Here is a 17,481-nt window from a genome sequence, read left to right as displayed (position 1 = left end):
TGAATAAGAATACCTACATGCTAAATACACTGTTTGAAATTGCACCTTTGTAGCTACTCTCACAATGCACGGAGAACAGCGTCACAATCTGGGACAATATTTCCTGTGACCTACCGCTGCATCATGCTCCTAAAAACAGCCGCTGTATCCCACCCCAGTTTTTGCACTGCTTTAACCTGATTGTAAATAACAGCAGGCAGCTTGAAAGTTGAAATTTTGCTGATTTCAATGGTGTTTGTCCCAGAAAAATCTGATAATTTTTAGATTTTAGGTGAGTACTGAAAAAATTTATCATTTCCAACACCCACCGCCCCCAAACAATACCTCCCATGCAAAAAAGAGATTTTTTAAGACATTTTTATCAGATTCCTGGCTGCAATACAAATGCCACTTGCAGTTCTGCGCACGCGCAGGTAGGTCTTAGCGTGCCACAAAAGTTTTAAGTGTGTTAATTGATAGATTCTGGTGAAATTCCATTCACCCTTTGGGCTAAATGGAATAGCGTATAGCATCCTTAATATCTTAATATCCTTATAGCTATCCATGTGATAGTTCCATCCTGCAAATTTCATCAGAATCGGTCATCTTTCACTTTTTTACCCATTTCGGCCCTGCATTGGCATGAGTCACAAAGCTTTCTCTGTATTTCCAAGGAAAACAATGACCACAAAAGCACAATTTTATTCCATTTAAATAAACATATCTTCGCTCAGGGATGAGCTAACCTTTGACACCTAATGTGCCATGATTTTCTGGTTGACCTCTGTTAAAACAGTTAAGTTCATCATTAAGGAAATTTTGCTAAGCTAATATTGATACATATGTATACCACTGTAATAAATCTGATTGCATGCTATATACATAAATTAACACTTAGTTGAGATGTGTCTTACTCAGAGGTGGGAAGTAACAAAGTACAAATACTTGGTTACTGTACTTAAATAGAATTTTCAGGCATCTGTACTTCAGTATTTACTTTTCTGACAAGTTTTTACTTTTGCTTCCTACATTTTCAAAACAGACTCGTGAATTTAGGTTTAACGAGTCTGAGTGAAGTTTTAATTTTCAAACATCAAACCCATCTGAGCCTGAATGGAGGAATAATAACACATTAAGGGAGAATCGTACAAATATCAGCAAACACAAGAAGTGTCTGCAGTTTGTCACAGAGGGTGTCTGTGTGAACAGCTGCTGCGTTTCCAGGGAGAGAAACGAATGAGTGAGAAGTTCACTCAGAGATGGAGAACAATGAAAGAAAGGAGAGGAGAGGGGAGGGGAGGAAGAAGAGAGGTTAGGTAAGGTAAGGTAAAGTCTGCTCAGTTATATCTGATAAACTAGACATTTCAAGCTCAAATTTTAAAATCAAAACTTGGCTCTGTAGTGAAGTTATGTTTTTTTTCATATTGTAAAACAGGTAGACCAACTTTTTGTTCAAAATGCTGCAGTTTAGTGCAGGATGAACAGGTTATCTTGCTGGACTGTAAAGATCTGTGCTGGACTGGTGCACAGCAGCTGTGGTGTTCATGGTCAGTAATGGTTACATCAAGTGTAGCAAAGATTATTGGGAAATATCGGGTTACATCGTGAATTCAATTGTGTAAATTTTCACAAAGCAGCAGCAGCTGATCACAGCCTGACACAAAGAAAACTTACTGGAGCTGTGATTCTTTACCCCATGCTGAGCCAGTACAACCAATCTCAGGCTTTCCCCACCTGCTGAATCCCACTGTAACCACTGACTGTACTTATTTACCTCTTTAAGTGGGCCAGTCACCCTCTACAATGTAGGTAGCACCAAACACAGGTGCTGGTCATAAAATTAGAATATCATGAAAAAGTTGATTTATTTCAGTAATTCCATTCAAAAAAGTGAAACTTGTGTATTATATCACACAGACTGATATATTTCAAATGTTTATTTCTTTTAATTTTGATGATTATAACTGACAACTAATGAAACCCCAAATTCAGGTTCAATATTGAAGACTCCTGGTGCCACACTCTAATCAGCTAATTAACTCCAAACACCTGCAAAGGCCTTTAAATTGTCTCTCAGTCTAGTTCTGTAGGCTACACAATCATGGGGAAGACTGCTGACTTGACAGTTGTCCAAGAGACGACCTTTGACACTCAGCACAAGGAGGGCAAGACACAAAAGGTCATTGCTAAAGAGGCTGGCTGTTCACAGAGCTCTGTGTCCAAGCACATTATTAGAGAGGTGAAGGGAAGGAAAAGATGTGGTAGAAAAAAGTGTACAACAATAGTGATAACTGCACCCTGGAGAGGATTGTGGAACAAACCCATTCAAAAATGTGGGGGAGATTCACAAAGAGTGGACTGCAGCTGGAGTCAGTGCTTCAAGAACCACCACACACAGACGTATGCAGACATGGGTTTCAGCTGTCGCAGTCCTCGTGTCGAGCCATTCTTGAACAAGAGAAGCCTCTCGCCTGGGCTAAAGACAAAAAGGACTGGACTGCTGCTGAGTGCTCCAAAGTTATGTTCTCTGATCAAAGTCAATTTTGCATTTCCTTTGGAAATCAAGGTCCCAGAGTCTGGAGGAAGAGAGGAGAGGCACAGAATCCACGCTGGCTGAGGTCCAGTGTAAAGTTTCCATAGTCAGTGATGGTTTGGGGTGCCATGTCATCTGCTGGTGTTGGTCCACTGTGTTTTCTGGGGTCCAAGGTCAACGCAGCCGTCTACCAGGAAGTTTTAGAGCACTTCATGCTTCCTGCTGCTGACCAACTTTATGGAGATGCAGAATTCATTTTCCAACAGGACTTGGCACCTGCACACAGTGCCAAAGCTACCAGTACCTGCTTTAAGGACCATGGTATCCCTGTTCTTAATTGGCCAGCAAACTCACCTGACCTTTAACCCCATAGAAAATCTATGGGCTATTGTGAAGAGGAAGATGCGATACGCCAGACCCAACAATTCAGAAGAGCTGAAGGCCACTATCAGAGCAACCTGAGCTCTCATAACACCTGAGCAGTGCCACAGACTGATCGACTCCACACCACACCGCATTGCTGCAGTAATCCAGGCAGAAGGAGCCCCAACTAAGTACTGAGTGCTGTACATGCTCATACTTTTCATGTTCACACTTTTCATGTTCATACTTTTCAGTTGGCCAACATTTCTAAAAATCCTTTTTTTGTATTGGTCTTAATTAATATTCTAATTTTCTGAGATACTGAATTTGGGGTTTCATTAGTCGTCAGTTATAATCATCAAAATTAATGAATGAATATAATATACAAGTTTCACTTTTTGAATGGAATTACTGAAATAAATCAACTTTTTTGTGATATTCAAATTTTTTGACCAGCACCTGTATAAATAAAATTGAATTGAATTAAAACTTCTCAATTTAAACATTTGATTTGTATTCTAAGTTCTTTTGTGAATAGAATATGGGTGTAGGAGATTTGAAAATGATTGTATCTTGTTTTGGTTTTTTTATATTGTACACAGCATCCCATCTTTTTTTGGAGTATGGGTTGTGGTTTGTTCAGATTCTGTTTGCCCAACTGTGACTGAGATGAAGATCAGATATCATTTTATTATAAGTTATCATAAATCCTTTTAATTCCAAAAGGTTCAAAGCTGAAAATTGAACAGTAGTTGCTGTCGTAGGCTGAACAGTCTAAAGTAGGTTGTTTGGTAAGCCTGTGTTTGCAGTGGAGGGGCATTGTCCCATTTTTAGCTGAAGATTAACTACTGATATTGATTTAATTTTATCTAGATCACATAGTATTTACCAGCAGAATGAACATTCTGCAGTTTTGTTCCAATAGCAGGCATACAGGCATAATCCTCATTATTCAACCAAAGGTTATTATAGTAGCCCAAAGGGTAAAACTGAAACAAGGTCTGAAATAGGAGGCATTGTTGAATGAATTTGAAACTAAAAATATGCTTAAAAAATGAAAATTAACTTAAGCAATAAGTTTATTTAACTGTGAATCAACTGCTTTCTGAAAGTGTTCAGTTTCATCTTTGATAAATACTTATCCATATTAAAAATTTAAAAACATGCACACTAAACTGGAAGCAACCATTTTAAACAATATTAAAAACTCATCTGGAGTGATGAAACCCAGTTTGTGAAATTAAACTGACTTGAAAAACAAAATGCAAAGACTGTTATAATTCAACCCTCAGCTAATGAAATGTTTGATACAAAGAGACATAATTGGAGGGCAACAAGAAGACACAAAAGCTCACACGTTATCTAAAGAGGTCAGAGTTCAGGAATAGTTTCCTAAACCTTGTGTGATTGGCAGCAGGTTAAGTCAGTCAAAAAGCCGGTTGTTACATCTGACAGCAGACGAGCTCTCCAGGTTCGCTCCCTGCTTTCCAACTGATGGTGTTTGCAAATTAAACAACACATGGTGTGGCCGAAAATATTCGACACATAATTGAAAATGAAATGCTGTGATTTTTTTTTTGTGATGCAACAATTTTGCTCACTCTCATAAACAAGGATTTTGACCTGCGGCTCTTTTGCTGTCCTTGTCGGGACAATGATTAACTAATAATTGAATTGTCCTCCCAACATGCTAAAAGGGACCCAGTAACATACCAGGAGGTGCTTCTGTGAGTCAGTCGATGATGAGCTGCTAGTATTAGGGTCTCAGCATGGGCCTGTACACAGCAGCTTTCCTCCTGGGAGTCTTGATCTGCACTGGTAAGATACAGCAGCATCTTTAAATAATAATTATGAATAACTTTGTAACTCCCATGGACGAGGCAGTGGTTAGCTTCACTGTGATAGTCCCTCATCAAATTCTTTCAAAACTCTTTTACTATTCAATCATGCAGGAAAGCTGCATGCACCTAAAACAGGCTTAAATTAAAGGAGTTTTGCTTGTTTTTTTTTTTCATGAAAAGATAAATACTGACCAATTTCAAGGGCTTAACCCTTACAATGAAAAATGGGTGACCAGTGCATGTTCCTCTCTTTCAGGTGACATATATTAGAAATAGTTTTCCTAAAGCTAAACCTTTAGTCTAGACTTGAATAATGAAAGGAATTTGAAAAATGTGAGCTTACATTAAATCTATTTCATATAATTCAGTGTAATTTTGTTTATTTATGTCCAAGACAGTAATGAAAAAACTATACCATCATACTAACATTCAAGTGTGTAGAATAAACTCTCCTGTTGCAGCCACCATATGAGAATAAACCTTTCAGACATATAAAGTTACAGCTGGTTTTAATGAGCTTCTCACTAATGGATGAAAATCTGTAATTCATTAACCACCATCCACTTGTGGCTCACTAAATTGTCACTCTATCAAATTCCTGATTTAGATAGTTTGTGCTTTATTATTTTTTTAAGTTTGAATGGTAAATGTAAATGTGTGAAACATTCGTGGGCTAAATCAGTGCAATAGGACTGGTGAATGCTTAATTTATGGTACAGTGGTTGAGTCCAAAGGTGTTTGTCTGCATAGAGCCCGTGCAGGCGGGTTTTGAAGTGCAGTCCTCCGAAAATCCAATAGCACGTAGTTTGACGTGGATGGCTGAACACTGATTGGTTGAAAAGTGGGCCGAAGCAGGGAGGGATGTGAACGCTGGGTTCACCACAAATGGGAGAGGTGCGAAAAACATCAAAGGTGAAAAAAATGCAGCTACAATGGACACTTTTCATTGTTTTTCAGCACTCAGTTTCTCTTCAGCTCTTTGTATAACTTCAGGTTCATGAAGCAGGAGACGCCCACAGACCACTTGTTTGTGACACTGCTCCCCTGTTTACTGGTAACAATAAATAGCTACAACATGTAAATGAAGGTCTGCAGAATTGCAGGTTGTGTGTTGGATCACCGTGGAAGCATTTTAGAGCCTTAACACCGGTTCCTCTCACTCTGATGATGTAAAATGGATTGTTTGGCTTCTTGATAAAACCCCCCTCTGATCTGCACAACCTTGACTGTCTGACACAGTCTCTTACTGCCACAGAATATATACTCTCTTTTAAAATGCAACCTTTTGTGTACATAACAAACAGCACAACTCTTACACGCCCTCCTGTTGGGTTAGAACCAGACACTCTCATTTCTGCATACTTAGATGTTTATTTAATTCAGTTCATTTTTCTTTGTATAGCACCGAATCACAACATCAGCTGCCTCAAGGTTCAATCTTGGAAAAAAAAATTTATGTAAAAGTAAGCCTGACAGTCTTTGCTGTTTGGTCTCAAGTGAACTGCCAGACTAAATGTATCTAATACCACCAGAGGAGAAGTCCGGTAGCACTCTTCATGTGTGAGTCTAAAAGTAAACTGCTGCACTTTGGGTTTTATTTCGATTTAACAAATAAGAATTCTTGAGCTTTAGAGGCGCTGGTTTTGATACTTTCTATCCTTTTGTTTCTTCCTGCTTCTGCAGATTTCCCAAAATGTGTTCCTATAAATGTGTTGCATTCATTTTAATTGTCTGCGTCCCATGTTGTGACTTTACCTTTCTCAGCCCAGCTACACAACTTCCATTTTTCCTGTATCTGCATTTATACAGATACCCTATTTCTATGTGGTCTGGAAAAAGTTTCCATGAATCCACACCACACAAATCAAAGTCCACCGCCCACAGACTGTGACCGCGATAACGTTTCTACCCCAAAGATCTGAATGAATAATAAACAAAATGGGAAAAAAATAAAACAATTATAATTTTGTTTACTTCATATCTGTGATTCACCTGTGAATAGCTCAGGCACATCATCACAACATGTTTATAAATAAGTGTCAGTTTTGCAATATTATTCAATTCCTATTCAAGTGGTATGTAATATTTTTACTTTACCATAATATGTCATATTTGCAGAGTTCAAAGTAACAGATGAGCGCAGAGAATCAATCACCTTAATCTTAAACAAATAGTTCTGAGCTTTTGGCTCAAAACTATTTGTTGTGCATAACATAAAATGTAACAGTATACATGAGAGAAAAAGAAGGAAAACCACAAGAAGTCCAAAACAATTTGAGTGTCCTGTGCTCTTTATCAAGCTCAGACTCAGCTATGGTTGCTATACTGATATAGTTTTTTATTACGGTTTTTTACTTGATTATTTCTTTGTGATAACTTGTCACTTTGTCTTATTGCTTAAATGCTTTTTTGTTTTCAGTCTTGTTATGCTTCATTTAACATTTGATACATAAAACCAGATTTTACCCATCTTTGCGCACTGCAGACGTTCAGTCATACGGCGAAGAATAAACTGACAGATGGTTTTGTGTGTGGTTGCAGTTGATGGTGCTGAGGTGGAGGGCTACTCCAAAACCGAAGGGGCATGGATCATCTCACTGAACAAACGAATGTATTCAGCTAACACTGCGGCTCTGTGCGCCATCAAATGCAACACTGAATCATCGTTCACGTGCAGGTAAGACCTCACACTCTGTTTTCATTCTGGGCATCAAGACGTTACACAGATCTCTCTCTCGTGTGTGTGAGTGTGTGTGTGTGTGTGTATCTTGATATACTTTTTTGTTTGTTCACACAGGTCTTTTATCTATATTGAGAAGGACCAAGAGTGTTGGACAGTAGCGGCAAACTCTAAAACAGAGAATGTCCTGCGCAGATCCAGCACAGCTTTTTATGAAAAAAATGGTAATAATCCCCACGTTTCTCTACAGTAACACCGTAAGACTGAAGCCTCTGCTTACTGTTGCTCTTTCTTTTGGCTCCAGTGAATGTTCTGCTCTAGTTTACATGATATTTCTTAGTTTCACATCACTGTAGTTAATGTTTAGCATATATGTCATGATGAGTGAGGTTTGGACTGTGTCTGCAAACACTGTAAGTTGCGGCACTTTAGTTGCACACAACATTGCAGTACTGAGATCAGATCACTTATTCGTTCAAAGAAATTATGATAAATATGAATATGTCAGAAAGATTTTACTTACTGTTTTGTTTTGAATTTTCTTTTCCAGAATATCTCCTGGAGTGTGTAAATGGGGTAGGAATAGATTACAGAGGAACAAAGTCCAAAACAAAAACAGGAACGCTCTGTCAGGGATGGACCTCAAGCTACCCACACAGGCCAAAGTATTCACATGTTTTCATTTGATTTAACAGCATCCTTTCATATCCTTTTATATCTTTGTGTGATATTTCCTAATGTTTTTTGCTGCAGTATCACACCACAGACCCACCCGCTAGCAGACCTGGAGTCCAACTTCTGCAGAAACCCTGATGGGGACAGTGGGGGACCCTGGTGTTACACCACTGACTCCAACACCCGCTGGGAGCACTGCAACGTACCCAGCTGCTCTCGTAAGATTCATAAATCTGTGTTTCTTTAACACCCCCCCCCCACACACACACACACACACACACACATCTAATTGTCCGCTAGCACCTATTTTACTTTGCACCATCATCATTTATGTTCTAAAATACTTAACACAGCTAGTCTATGAACTATACACACCACACAGTATTCTGAAATGCTAGTATACAATACAATACAGTATTAGTTATCATGCATGCCATGGCATATCAGATACATCAGTTGTTTTTCCTTCACAGAGGAATGTATGGTCTGCAACGGTGTGAACTACAGAGGGAAAATCTCCACCACTGAAAACGGCTACACCTGCCAGCGCTGGGACTCCCAGAAACCTCACAACCATGGCTACAATCCCAGCACGTAAGACAAAATCAGCAAAACTTTTATGTTTAGTGAGCCTGTTCTTGACATTGAAGACATTTTCCAGAAGCTAAGCTAAAGCTTAAATACTTCTGTTTATGCTTGCTGCAGTCTCCCAGAAAAATACCTCGAGGAGAACTACTGCAGAAACCCAGATGGAGATCCCCGACCATGGTGCTTCACTACCAGCCCAGCCAAACGATGGGACTTATGCGCCATACCCCGCTGCAGTAAGTCCTCACATTTAATGTGACTCATGATAAACTAAGTAAAGAATTTCCCATTATACAATAAGCTTTCCCACTTTGGAGCACAGCTGCCGTTTGTTGCAGTCTTAATGTCCAACTCAATTACACAAAACTACCTGTTTGTGTGTGTATATACACTCACTGGCCACTTCATTCGTTACACCTTGCTAGAAACTGCTTGGACCACCCTTTACCTTCATAACTGTCTTAATTCTTCATGGCATCGATTCAACAAGGTTCCGGACACGTTCCTCAGAGAGTTTGTTCCATAGTAAGAAACGAGAGCATCTCACAGCTGCTGCACATTTGTTGGCCGCACATCCATGATGCGAATCTCCTGTTCCATCACATCCCACAGGCGTACTATTGGATTGAGATCTGGTAACGGTGGAGGCCATTTGGGTACAGGTAACATTCAAGAAACCAGTTTGAGATGATTTGAGGTTGGTGACATAATGTTATCTTGCTGGAAGCAGGGTACACTGTGGTCAAAGAGAGATGGACATGGTCAGCTACTAAGGAGACTTTTTTCTGTCTGTTGTGATGCTCAGTTTGAACTTCAGCAGGTCATGTTGACCATGTCTGCGTGCTTAAATGCACTGAGTGTGATTGGCATGTGATTGGCAGCTACTTAATGCATTCAACAAGCAGTTGAACAGGTGTAATGCATTGCATACCTATTGCATATCTAGGGGACTTCCTGGTTAACCTGTTTCCCTTTACATGATCAGTGAAAGCTGGTTCTGCATCGCAATCTGTGGGACAAAGACAATACCTGATTTTGTCATGGCTGAGCGTGTTCTGGACCAGAGCAGCAGACATTTACAGAAACGAGATTCAGAATGAACTAGACAGAGAAAAAAGGATCTGTCTCTAAACAATTACTGGCACAAAGAGACGGCCTACGGAAAAGAGGCGCAATTAGAGTAGGTCAGCTTAGGGGAGCTGTATGACAAAATGAGCAGAATGTGGAAACCTTGCTTCTGATCATCTGGAGGGTGGTTTTTTTTTTTTTTTGAGAAGGTTGTCAGGGGCCAGGCTGGGATTCCAGAAAAGCTTGGCAGTTGCGGTGCAGAGTGGGCAGGCAGGTTTACATCCACAGAGAGCGGTTTACCAGAATGGAGCTGAAGGAAGGAAACAACACGGAGAACCGATTTATCACCGTAGTGATGAGGACAATCAGGCGGAGAGTCTCGGTCACAGCCGGCCTCAGATACACAGGCGTCCTTGAGCAGATTGCTTGCAGGTGTGTGACAGCAAGCACAGAGACTCAACCAGGCGGGATCCGCCCACCAAACCACCTGCAATTGAACACGGAGAAAAACAAAAACACAGCCTACCCCAACCCTGATGGATTTTTAAAAATATCAATTTTTATTTCAGAAAAATTTTATTTATTTTATGGCAAAACCCAAAAGGGTTTACCTGCAGCTTGTAGACAAAACACAACAACCCATTCAGAAACCCACGCTGAATGAATATTTAAGTTCAAACCAGCATCACCCACTTTCAGCACCCACCACTTTTTAAAAGTGCACAGCACCAGTCAAAAGTGTCCAAACTTTTGACTGGTGCTGTATTTTTGACTTCTTTTTTTCTATCTTCTTTATAAAATCTTATTTCCTCTTCTGTCCTCAGCCACTGAGCCTCCCACCATCATCCCAGAGACTGAGTGTATTACCGGTGTAGGTGCGGCGTACCGAGGAACAATTGCTGTAACCGAGACTGGCAAAACGTGCCAGAGTTGGTCGACTCAGACGCCACAGAAACACAACCGAACTCCAGAAAACTACCCTTGCAAGTACGAGCCGTATCTGGAAACCAGTTTCTACCCTCAGTGATAATGTGGTAAACAAAATATTGGTGGGACTTTGCAATTTATAGTATTCATCAGTAGCTGTGGAACTTTATGACAGTTTGTAAGGGGAAAGTGAGGGCAGCTATGAAGGTGAATAGTGGAAAGGCAGTTCACTGACCTTTCTGTGGAGGTATGGAGATGTCTAGGAGAAAGGGAAGTATACTTTTTAACCAAACTGTTTAACACAATTTCAGAGAGTGAAATGATGCCTGAATAAAGGAGAAGAAGTGTAATGGTACCAATTTTCAAGAATAAGGGTGATGTGCAGACCCGTAGTAACTACAGAGGAAAAAGTTGATGAGTCATACCATGAAGCTATGGAAAAGAGTTGCCAACGCTAGATTAGGAAGAAAGGTGACAATCAGTGAGAAGCAGTATGGCCAAAAAAAAGCACAACTGATGCAGTTTGCTTTGAGAGAGTTGATGGAGGCGTGCAGAGAAGGTCAGAAGGAGCTGCACTGTGTTTTTGTGGAGCTAAAGAAAGCATATTATAGGGTGCCAGGAAGAGAACTATAGTACTGCATGAGGTCAGGAGATGTAGACAAGTATGTGAAGGTGGTGTAGGACATTTGTGAGGACAGTGGTGAGGTGTGCAGTAGGAGTGACAGATGGGTTCAAGGTGGGGGTGGATTACATCTGGGATCGGTTCGGAGGCCTGCGGTGGTGATGGACAGATCGCCTAAACAGTTTGCTGATAGTGATGGGTGTGCGTCAGCGGTCGTGGTACACAAGATCCCAGTTCACACAAATCACAGAAGAGAGGGGAGGAGGGAAGAGCATCTGTTACACATCGTCCCGGGGAGATATGATTAGCGGCAGAAGGATAGCAGCAAGAGTGAAAAGGAAGGTTTACATGATGATAATGAGACTTGCTATGATGTATGGTTTGGAGATGGTGGCACTGGCAAAAAGACAGGAAGCCAAGCTGGAGGTGGCAGAGCTGAAGATGTTAAGATTTTCACTGGGAGTGACCAGGATACACAGGGTATATCAGAGGAACAGCTTAGGCTGAGTGGTTTGGAGACAAAGTTGAGAAGCTAGGCTGAGATGGTTTGGACATGTGCAGAGGAGTTGGCAGGCAGGAAGAAAAGAGGAAGACCACAGAGAAGATTCATGGTTGTAGTGAAGGAGGACATGCAGAGGGTTGGATGATAGGGATAGAGTGAGATGGAGGAAGATGATCTGCTGTGGTAACCCCTTAAAAGAAGCAGCCACAAGAAGAAGTTCCATCATGGAACTGTATTGGGCAAATCACTGATCCAGCAAGGAATCTCCATGAAACAGCTACAAAAGGATGTCAATTTTCCATCTGTTTCATGTTCATCACCTCTCAACTTCCGAAATTCAAATACTCTGTTCAAAACTTGAACTTTCACAGCAATTTAATGCACTGCTTACTGACAGAAAATCCACTTTCCTTGCAGCGGTAAATGTAGTTGTTACTAATTTGTGTAACTTATTTTCAGTGTCAGTTTAAATAACTTACCACTGAGTTTTAGACTATTATGGACTGACCATACTGCTTGTATTAAAGGGTTTGGAAAAGTGTATTTCAAATTAAAAAAAGAAGGAAGCGTGTTTCAGTGGTGACTCTTATTGAATAACTGTCATGCATTCTGGTTTAAAGACCCTGGTAAAAGTAACTAACTCCCACGGGAGCCAGTGATCTGATGTCACATGACAACTTAACCAGTATGTAAATGAAAAAAGGAGAAAAAAACAAACAAATGTCAACATAAATATGTTTTTGTGGCCCCATTTTTGTGTTTATCTGCATTCTTCTTTGCCAGAGGTCTAGATAATAACTACTGTCGTAACCCCGACAATGAGAGGATGCCCTGGTGCTACACAACTGACCCCGACACTCGCTGGGAGTACTGCAACGTGACGCGGTGCGGGGATACGCCTGGACCAGGTACAATTTTAGCAAACTTATCTTGTCTTAGATTTCAAGCAAAAAATGTACCCACAAATCTTCCTCCTTTCTTTCTCTTGCTGCAGATGACCCAGTGATCCCCCCAGATGAGGAAGACTGTTATGAGGGGAACGGCTCCAGTTATCGGGGTGTAACATCAGAGACCGTCAGTGGGAAAAAATGCCAAAGATGGAGTTCCATGACTCCTCACAGACATGTGAAAACTCCAGATGTCTACCCTAATGCGTAAGTATCAGGATGGCAGTTTTTTTATGAAGTGCCACAAATTTGACTTGTGCCATCTCTCGCCAGAAACAGAGAAGCAGTGCACTATGAATTAGGTTAAAAATATTAAATAAAGATTAATTTCACTTTATTTTCAAAATAGTAGCTAAATATAAGTGAGCAAGAGTTTCACAAGGCCTTATAAAACGATTCCACACAAGCAGTAGGAAGTATTTACTGCACACAAGGATATTTACCATGTACAAGACATGTAGACTGTTAATAAGGACAGAACACAATGGCTTGCAATTGTCATAAACCCATATTTTACTCACAGTAGAACAGAAAAACTTCAAATGTTTAAACAAAATGAGGTTATTTTGCATTTGATGGCAGCAACATGTCTCAGCAAAGCTGGGTCAGGGCCATGTTTACTACTGTGCTATATCCCATCCCATTCTTGGGATAGTAAAATACACAGAAACATCGGGAATCACATTTTGGCAGACGATCACTTTTTGGCACAACACCAGGAAGAGGCCACCGGAGTCGACCTGTTCTGTTCAGTGATGAGGAAAAGCAGCCTTCACCCTACCTCCAGATGAGATTGATCTCCCACTAATTTCAACAAAGTTGGTCATTTTCTCTCCCAGTGTTAGGCCTGTTCAAATCAGGCAGAAATAGCAGTTCCAATCATCAGAAATGAACCAAAAAGGATTTTTAGCTCCTCCCCAGGTGTGACTCCAGATGCTAAAAAAAAAATACTTTGCTGCATAGGTAGATGTTCTAAAGTTCCAGGTCTTCTTTTTCAACAGGGATCTCAGAAGGAATCTGTGCAGGAACCCTGATGGGGACCGAGCCCCCTGGTGTTACACTACAGACCCCACAGTCCGCTGGGAATACTGCAAGCTGGAGAAATGCCCCGTCAGGCCTTCAGGAACCAGTCGTCCTGGACCTCAGTACCCCTCCACTGCCACCCAGACACCACCAGAAGAAAGTGAATCAACTTTATAAAAAATGTATTGGTTACATTTTGTGCTTGCTTGTTTTACCCTTCATTCACTCTTCCTGATTCTCTGCTGCACCTTTAGACTGCAAGGTTGGAAATGGAGAAGCATACCGAGGTCCAACTTCCATTACTGTGCTGGGCGTGACGTGCCAGGCTTGGAGCGCTCAGACTCCTCACAGTCACAGCAGCTTCACCCCAGAGACTCACCCCACCAAGGGTCTGGAAGGCAATGTAAGTATGTGGGTGTGGCTCTATAAACTCTTTTGAGTAAGGGCAGGCGTTTTTTCACCCCCCCCAAACTCTCCCCCTCTGTCCACTGCCAGAGCTGCAGAAACCCAGACAACGATGTGAACGGACCGTGGTGCTACACTACTGACAGCAACAAGAAATGGGACTACTGCCAGATCCCCGACTGTGGTACGTGAACATTATTTGTGATGGTGTTAAAATTCAGTATATTTTATTTTTATTTCTGATCAATTTTTTAACCACACTACTGGCATCACTCTAGCTCGGTAAACTTTCCGTTCACTCATTTCCTGCTGTGTTGCCGACCGGGCTGCACGGTGGGTCCAGCCCGGTTCATATCTGTTCTTAACAGCAGTGCACAAGTCGGCTGATTTTATTTCAGTGAAGTTAATTTAAAAAAACAAAACACTGTAACTCACATTATTCAGAACTGTGAATGGGACTCAAACAACTCTCGTCAAGTCTTTTCAAATAGATTAAACAGAATCTGTTTTTGTCCATCCAACAGTTTCATTTTCCTGTGGCCAACGAGGCTGTAAAGTCTTCTTTCTATTAACTAACACTGCTTCAGACTAACTCAGTGTTTTGTGTTTCACTCCTCTTGTGAGAATTCATCATAATGAACTATTACCTTGCAGCTGGACTGAGCTGTGGAACACCAGCCATCAAACCAAGGCGCTGTTTTGGTCGTATTGTCGGCGGCTGCGTGTCGAAGGCTCACTCATGGCCCTGGCAAATCAGCCTCCGGACCAGGTGAGTATATAACGCCAAAAGGACTTACATTTATAAAATACCATCAGTTTCCACAACAGACATGTAAAGATATTGAGTAATTTCAGTAGATTTGACTATTAATGCTATAAACACATTTATTTTAGTTTGTTTGTAGTTAAAAAAATAAACTGCATGTCAACACTGATATGTTACAGTATTTGAGTTTTCTTTATTTGTCAATTCGCTTTTTTTTTTTACCACTGTTGCCTCTTATTATCTGTGCTTATGAATGCAAGCTGCTGCATCTCATTGCATATTTTGAAATAAACGTGTTATTCTACCAGCACAGGTTTCCATTTCTGTGGAGGAACTCTGATCGACCCTCAGTGGGTCCTGACTGCTGCTCACTGCCTCGAGAGGTTAGAACAATGGCACCACTAACACCTAAAAATCAAATTCTGCAAACACTAATTAATTAGTGCTTATGTTTCTGCATGTTATACACTGTAGGTCCACTCGCCCTTCAGCGTATAAGGTATTGCTGGGTATCCACACTGAGAGAGCCACTGAGTCATCAAAACAAGAGAGGGGACTTGAGAAAATGGTGCTGGGACCGAATGGAGCGGATATTGCTCTGCTCAAACTAGATAGGTTAGTATGGGTCTAACTATCTCAGGTCAGCTGCTAATAAAAAACATGTGAAAACCCACAGAAATAATGGGTTCATTCATAAGGGCAGAGATGCAGATCAACTGGAAAACTGACCGCTTCACTTTTACACTCAGCTCCCTCTTTACCATGATGGACTGGTTCAGTGTCTGCATCAGTGCAGCCAATCTGTCAGTTTATTTCCTGCATTTATCTTCCCTCACTCCTGAACAAGACCCCGAGATTCTTAAACTCCTCCAAGTGTGGCAGCAACTCTGACCTGAGTGGCACTCCACCCTTTTACAGCTGAGAACTGTGGCCTTAGATTTGAAGATTATAATTCCTGATGCTTCACACTCGGCTGCAAACCACTCCAGTGCAAGCTAGAGGCCACCACCTGATGAAGCCCACAGGACCACATCATCTCCAAAAAGCAGAGATGGGATTCTGAGGCCACCAAGGTGGAAGCCATTTGGCTATGCCTAGAAATTCTGTCCATAAAAATTATGAACAGAGTCTGTGACAAAGGGCCAGTCCCCCTTCTTGAACATGGGAACCACCATCCCAGTCTGCCAGTCCAGAAGCACCACTCCAGATCTCCACGCAACATTGCAGAGGTGTGTCAAACAAGACAGCCCTACAAAAGCCAGAACCTTCAGGAGCTCAGGGTTAATCTTATCTACCCCGGGGGCCCTACCCCCAAGGAATTGTTAAATTACCTTAGTGCTTCCTCTACAGAAGGTATGTCAATGGTATTAAGGATGTCCTCAAAGTATTACTTCTACCACCCGACCATATATAGTTAAAGTCAGCAGCACCCCACCCACACGATACATCATGGTCCCACAGAAGGGAAACATGCGTCCAGCTTAGCCCCACAAGTTAAGGGCCAGCCACCAGGTGCTCTCTCTCTCTCAAGCGCCCTCCCCAGGCCTGGCTCCAGGGTGGAGCTTCCATAACCTTATCATGAGGAGGGTGAACTGTTCCTCTGATCTTCCTCTCATAAGGGTCATTTTAACTGCTCTTTGCCTGGCTCCTCAGTGAGGACCAATTTGCCTTGGGAGGCCCTACCAGGGGGAAGAAACCCCCAAACAAGATAGCCCCTGGGATCCTTGGAACATACCATGATAAGGTGGTGATTGATGGAGAGGTTTTTCTGGACAATTTAAAAAAAAAAAACAAAAAAAGTCCTTTGGGGACATAAGTTTGATCATGTGACAATTATTAATTGCCCCCCTTTTCTTATCCTTCAAACTGAATCTGATGTTTCTGTGTGTTTTCAGACCCGTGCTACTATCAGACAAAGTGCAGCCAGCTTGTCTGCCAGAAAAGGACTATATAGTTCCCAGTGGAACAGAGTGTTATGTTACTGGATGGGGCGAGACTCAAGGTGGGTTACATATATGTGTGCTCTGGTCTGTCTCCGAGAGAATTATTTGAATTTCAGAGTGAGGTGATAAAAACCTGACTTTTTAGATTGCTTTACAGATTGATTAAAGGCGCCTAAACACTGTAATTTTAGCAATCTTCAAAGTTCATTTCAAGCCACATTTAGGTCTAATAAACTTCTCGAGCTTGATGCTTGTAGACTGCACAGTTGATGATATTTACTGAATTGGTCCTCCATTGTTTGTTTTTATGCTCTCTTTGTTTGGAACATTTTACTTCCTTCCTTTTCATTTTGCATGTTTGATAATGGTGCATTATTTCATGGTGCATTTCTCATGACTGATTAGTAGATGTCGCTCCACTAAATTTCCAGCCTATTTTTGGTTGCAAGAATTTTACGACAGCTGGCTTCAAACCTCTCACTGTGGGAAACAGCACCACCGTTTTGGAGCTTTGATCAAAGATGATTCCTTCACCGTGGTCATCTTTCATCTGTCACAGCTCCAAATCACTTGAACTCATTTGTAAGCTTTACAAATTCAACACAGAGCTGATTAATAT

General features: G+C 41.3%; 1 protein-coding gene across 1 annotated transcript in view; it reads left to right on the top strand.

The window, feature by feature from the left end:
• Positions 1-4,548: 4,548 nt before the first annotated feature.
• Positions 4,549-17,481, top strand: part of plg (plasminogen) — a 17,705-nt gene continuing 4,772 nt past the window's right edge. Inside the window, exons 1-17 of the mRNA XM_030721025.1 lie at positions 4,549-4,693; positions 7,258-7,393; positions 7,514-7,620; positions 7,947-8,061; positions 8,150-8,289; positions 8,545-8,665; positions 8,777-8,895; positions 10,552-10,714; positions 12,562-12,686; positions 12,773-12,932; positions 13,727-13,908; positions 14,003-14,151; positions 14,244-14,337; positions 14,808-14,922; positions 15,228-15,302; positions 15,394-15,534; positions 16,815-16,921. Coding sequence (XP_030576885.1) covers positions 4,645-4,693; positions 7,258-7,393; positions 7,514-7,620; positions 7,947-8,061; positions 8,150-8,289; positions 8,545-8,665; positions 8,777-8,895; positions 10,552-10,714; positions 12,562-12,686; positions 12,773-12,932; positions 13,727-13,908; positions 14,003-14,151; positions 14,244-14,337; positions 14,808-14,922; positions 15,228-15,302; positions 15,394-15,534; positions 16,815-16,921 — 2,098 coding nt within the window. The 5' untranslated portion in view covers positions 4,549-4,644. The remainder of the gene's footprint in view (positions 4,694-7,257; positions 7,394-7,513; positions 7,621-7,946; positions 8,062-8,149; positions 8,290-8,544; positions 8,666-8,776; positions 8,896-10,551; positions 10,715-12,561; positions 12,687-12,772; positions 12,933-13,726; positions 13,909-14,002; positions 14,152-14,243; positions 14,338-14,807; positions 14,923-15,227; positions 15,303-15,393; positions 15,535-16,814; positions 16,922-17,481) is intronic.

This window comes from Archocentrus centrarchus, chromosome 24, assembly GCF_007364275.1.
Source record: "Archocentrus centrarchus isolate MPI-CPG fArcCen1 chromosome 24, fArcCen1, whole genome shotgun sequence".
NCBI classification, from domain to species: Eukaryota; Metazoa; Chordata; class Actinopteri; order Cichliformes; family Cichlidae; genus Archocentrus; species Archocentrus centrarchus.
This window is presented reverse-complemented; position numbering and strand designations above follow the sequence as displayed.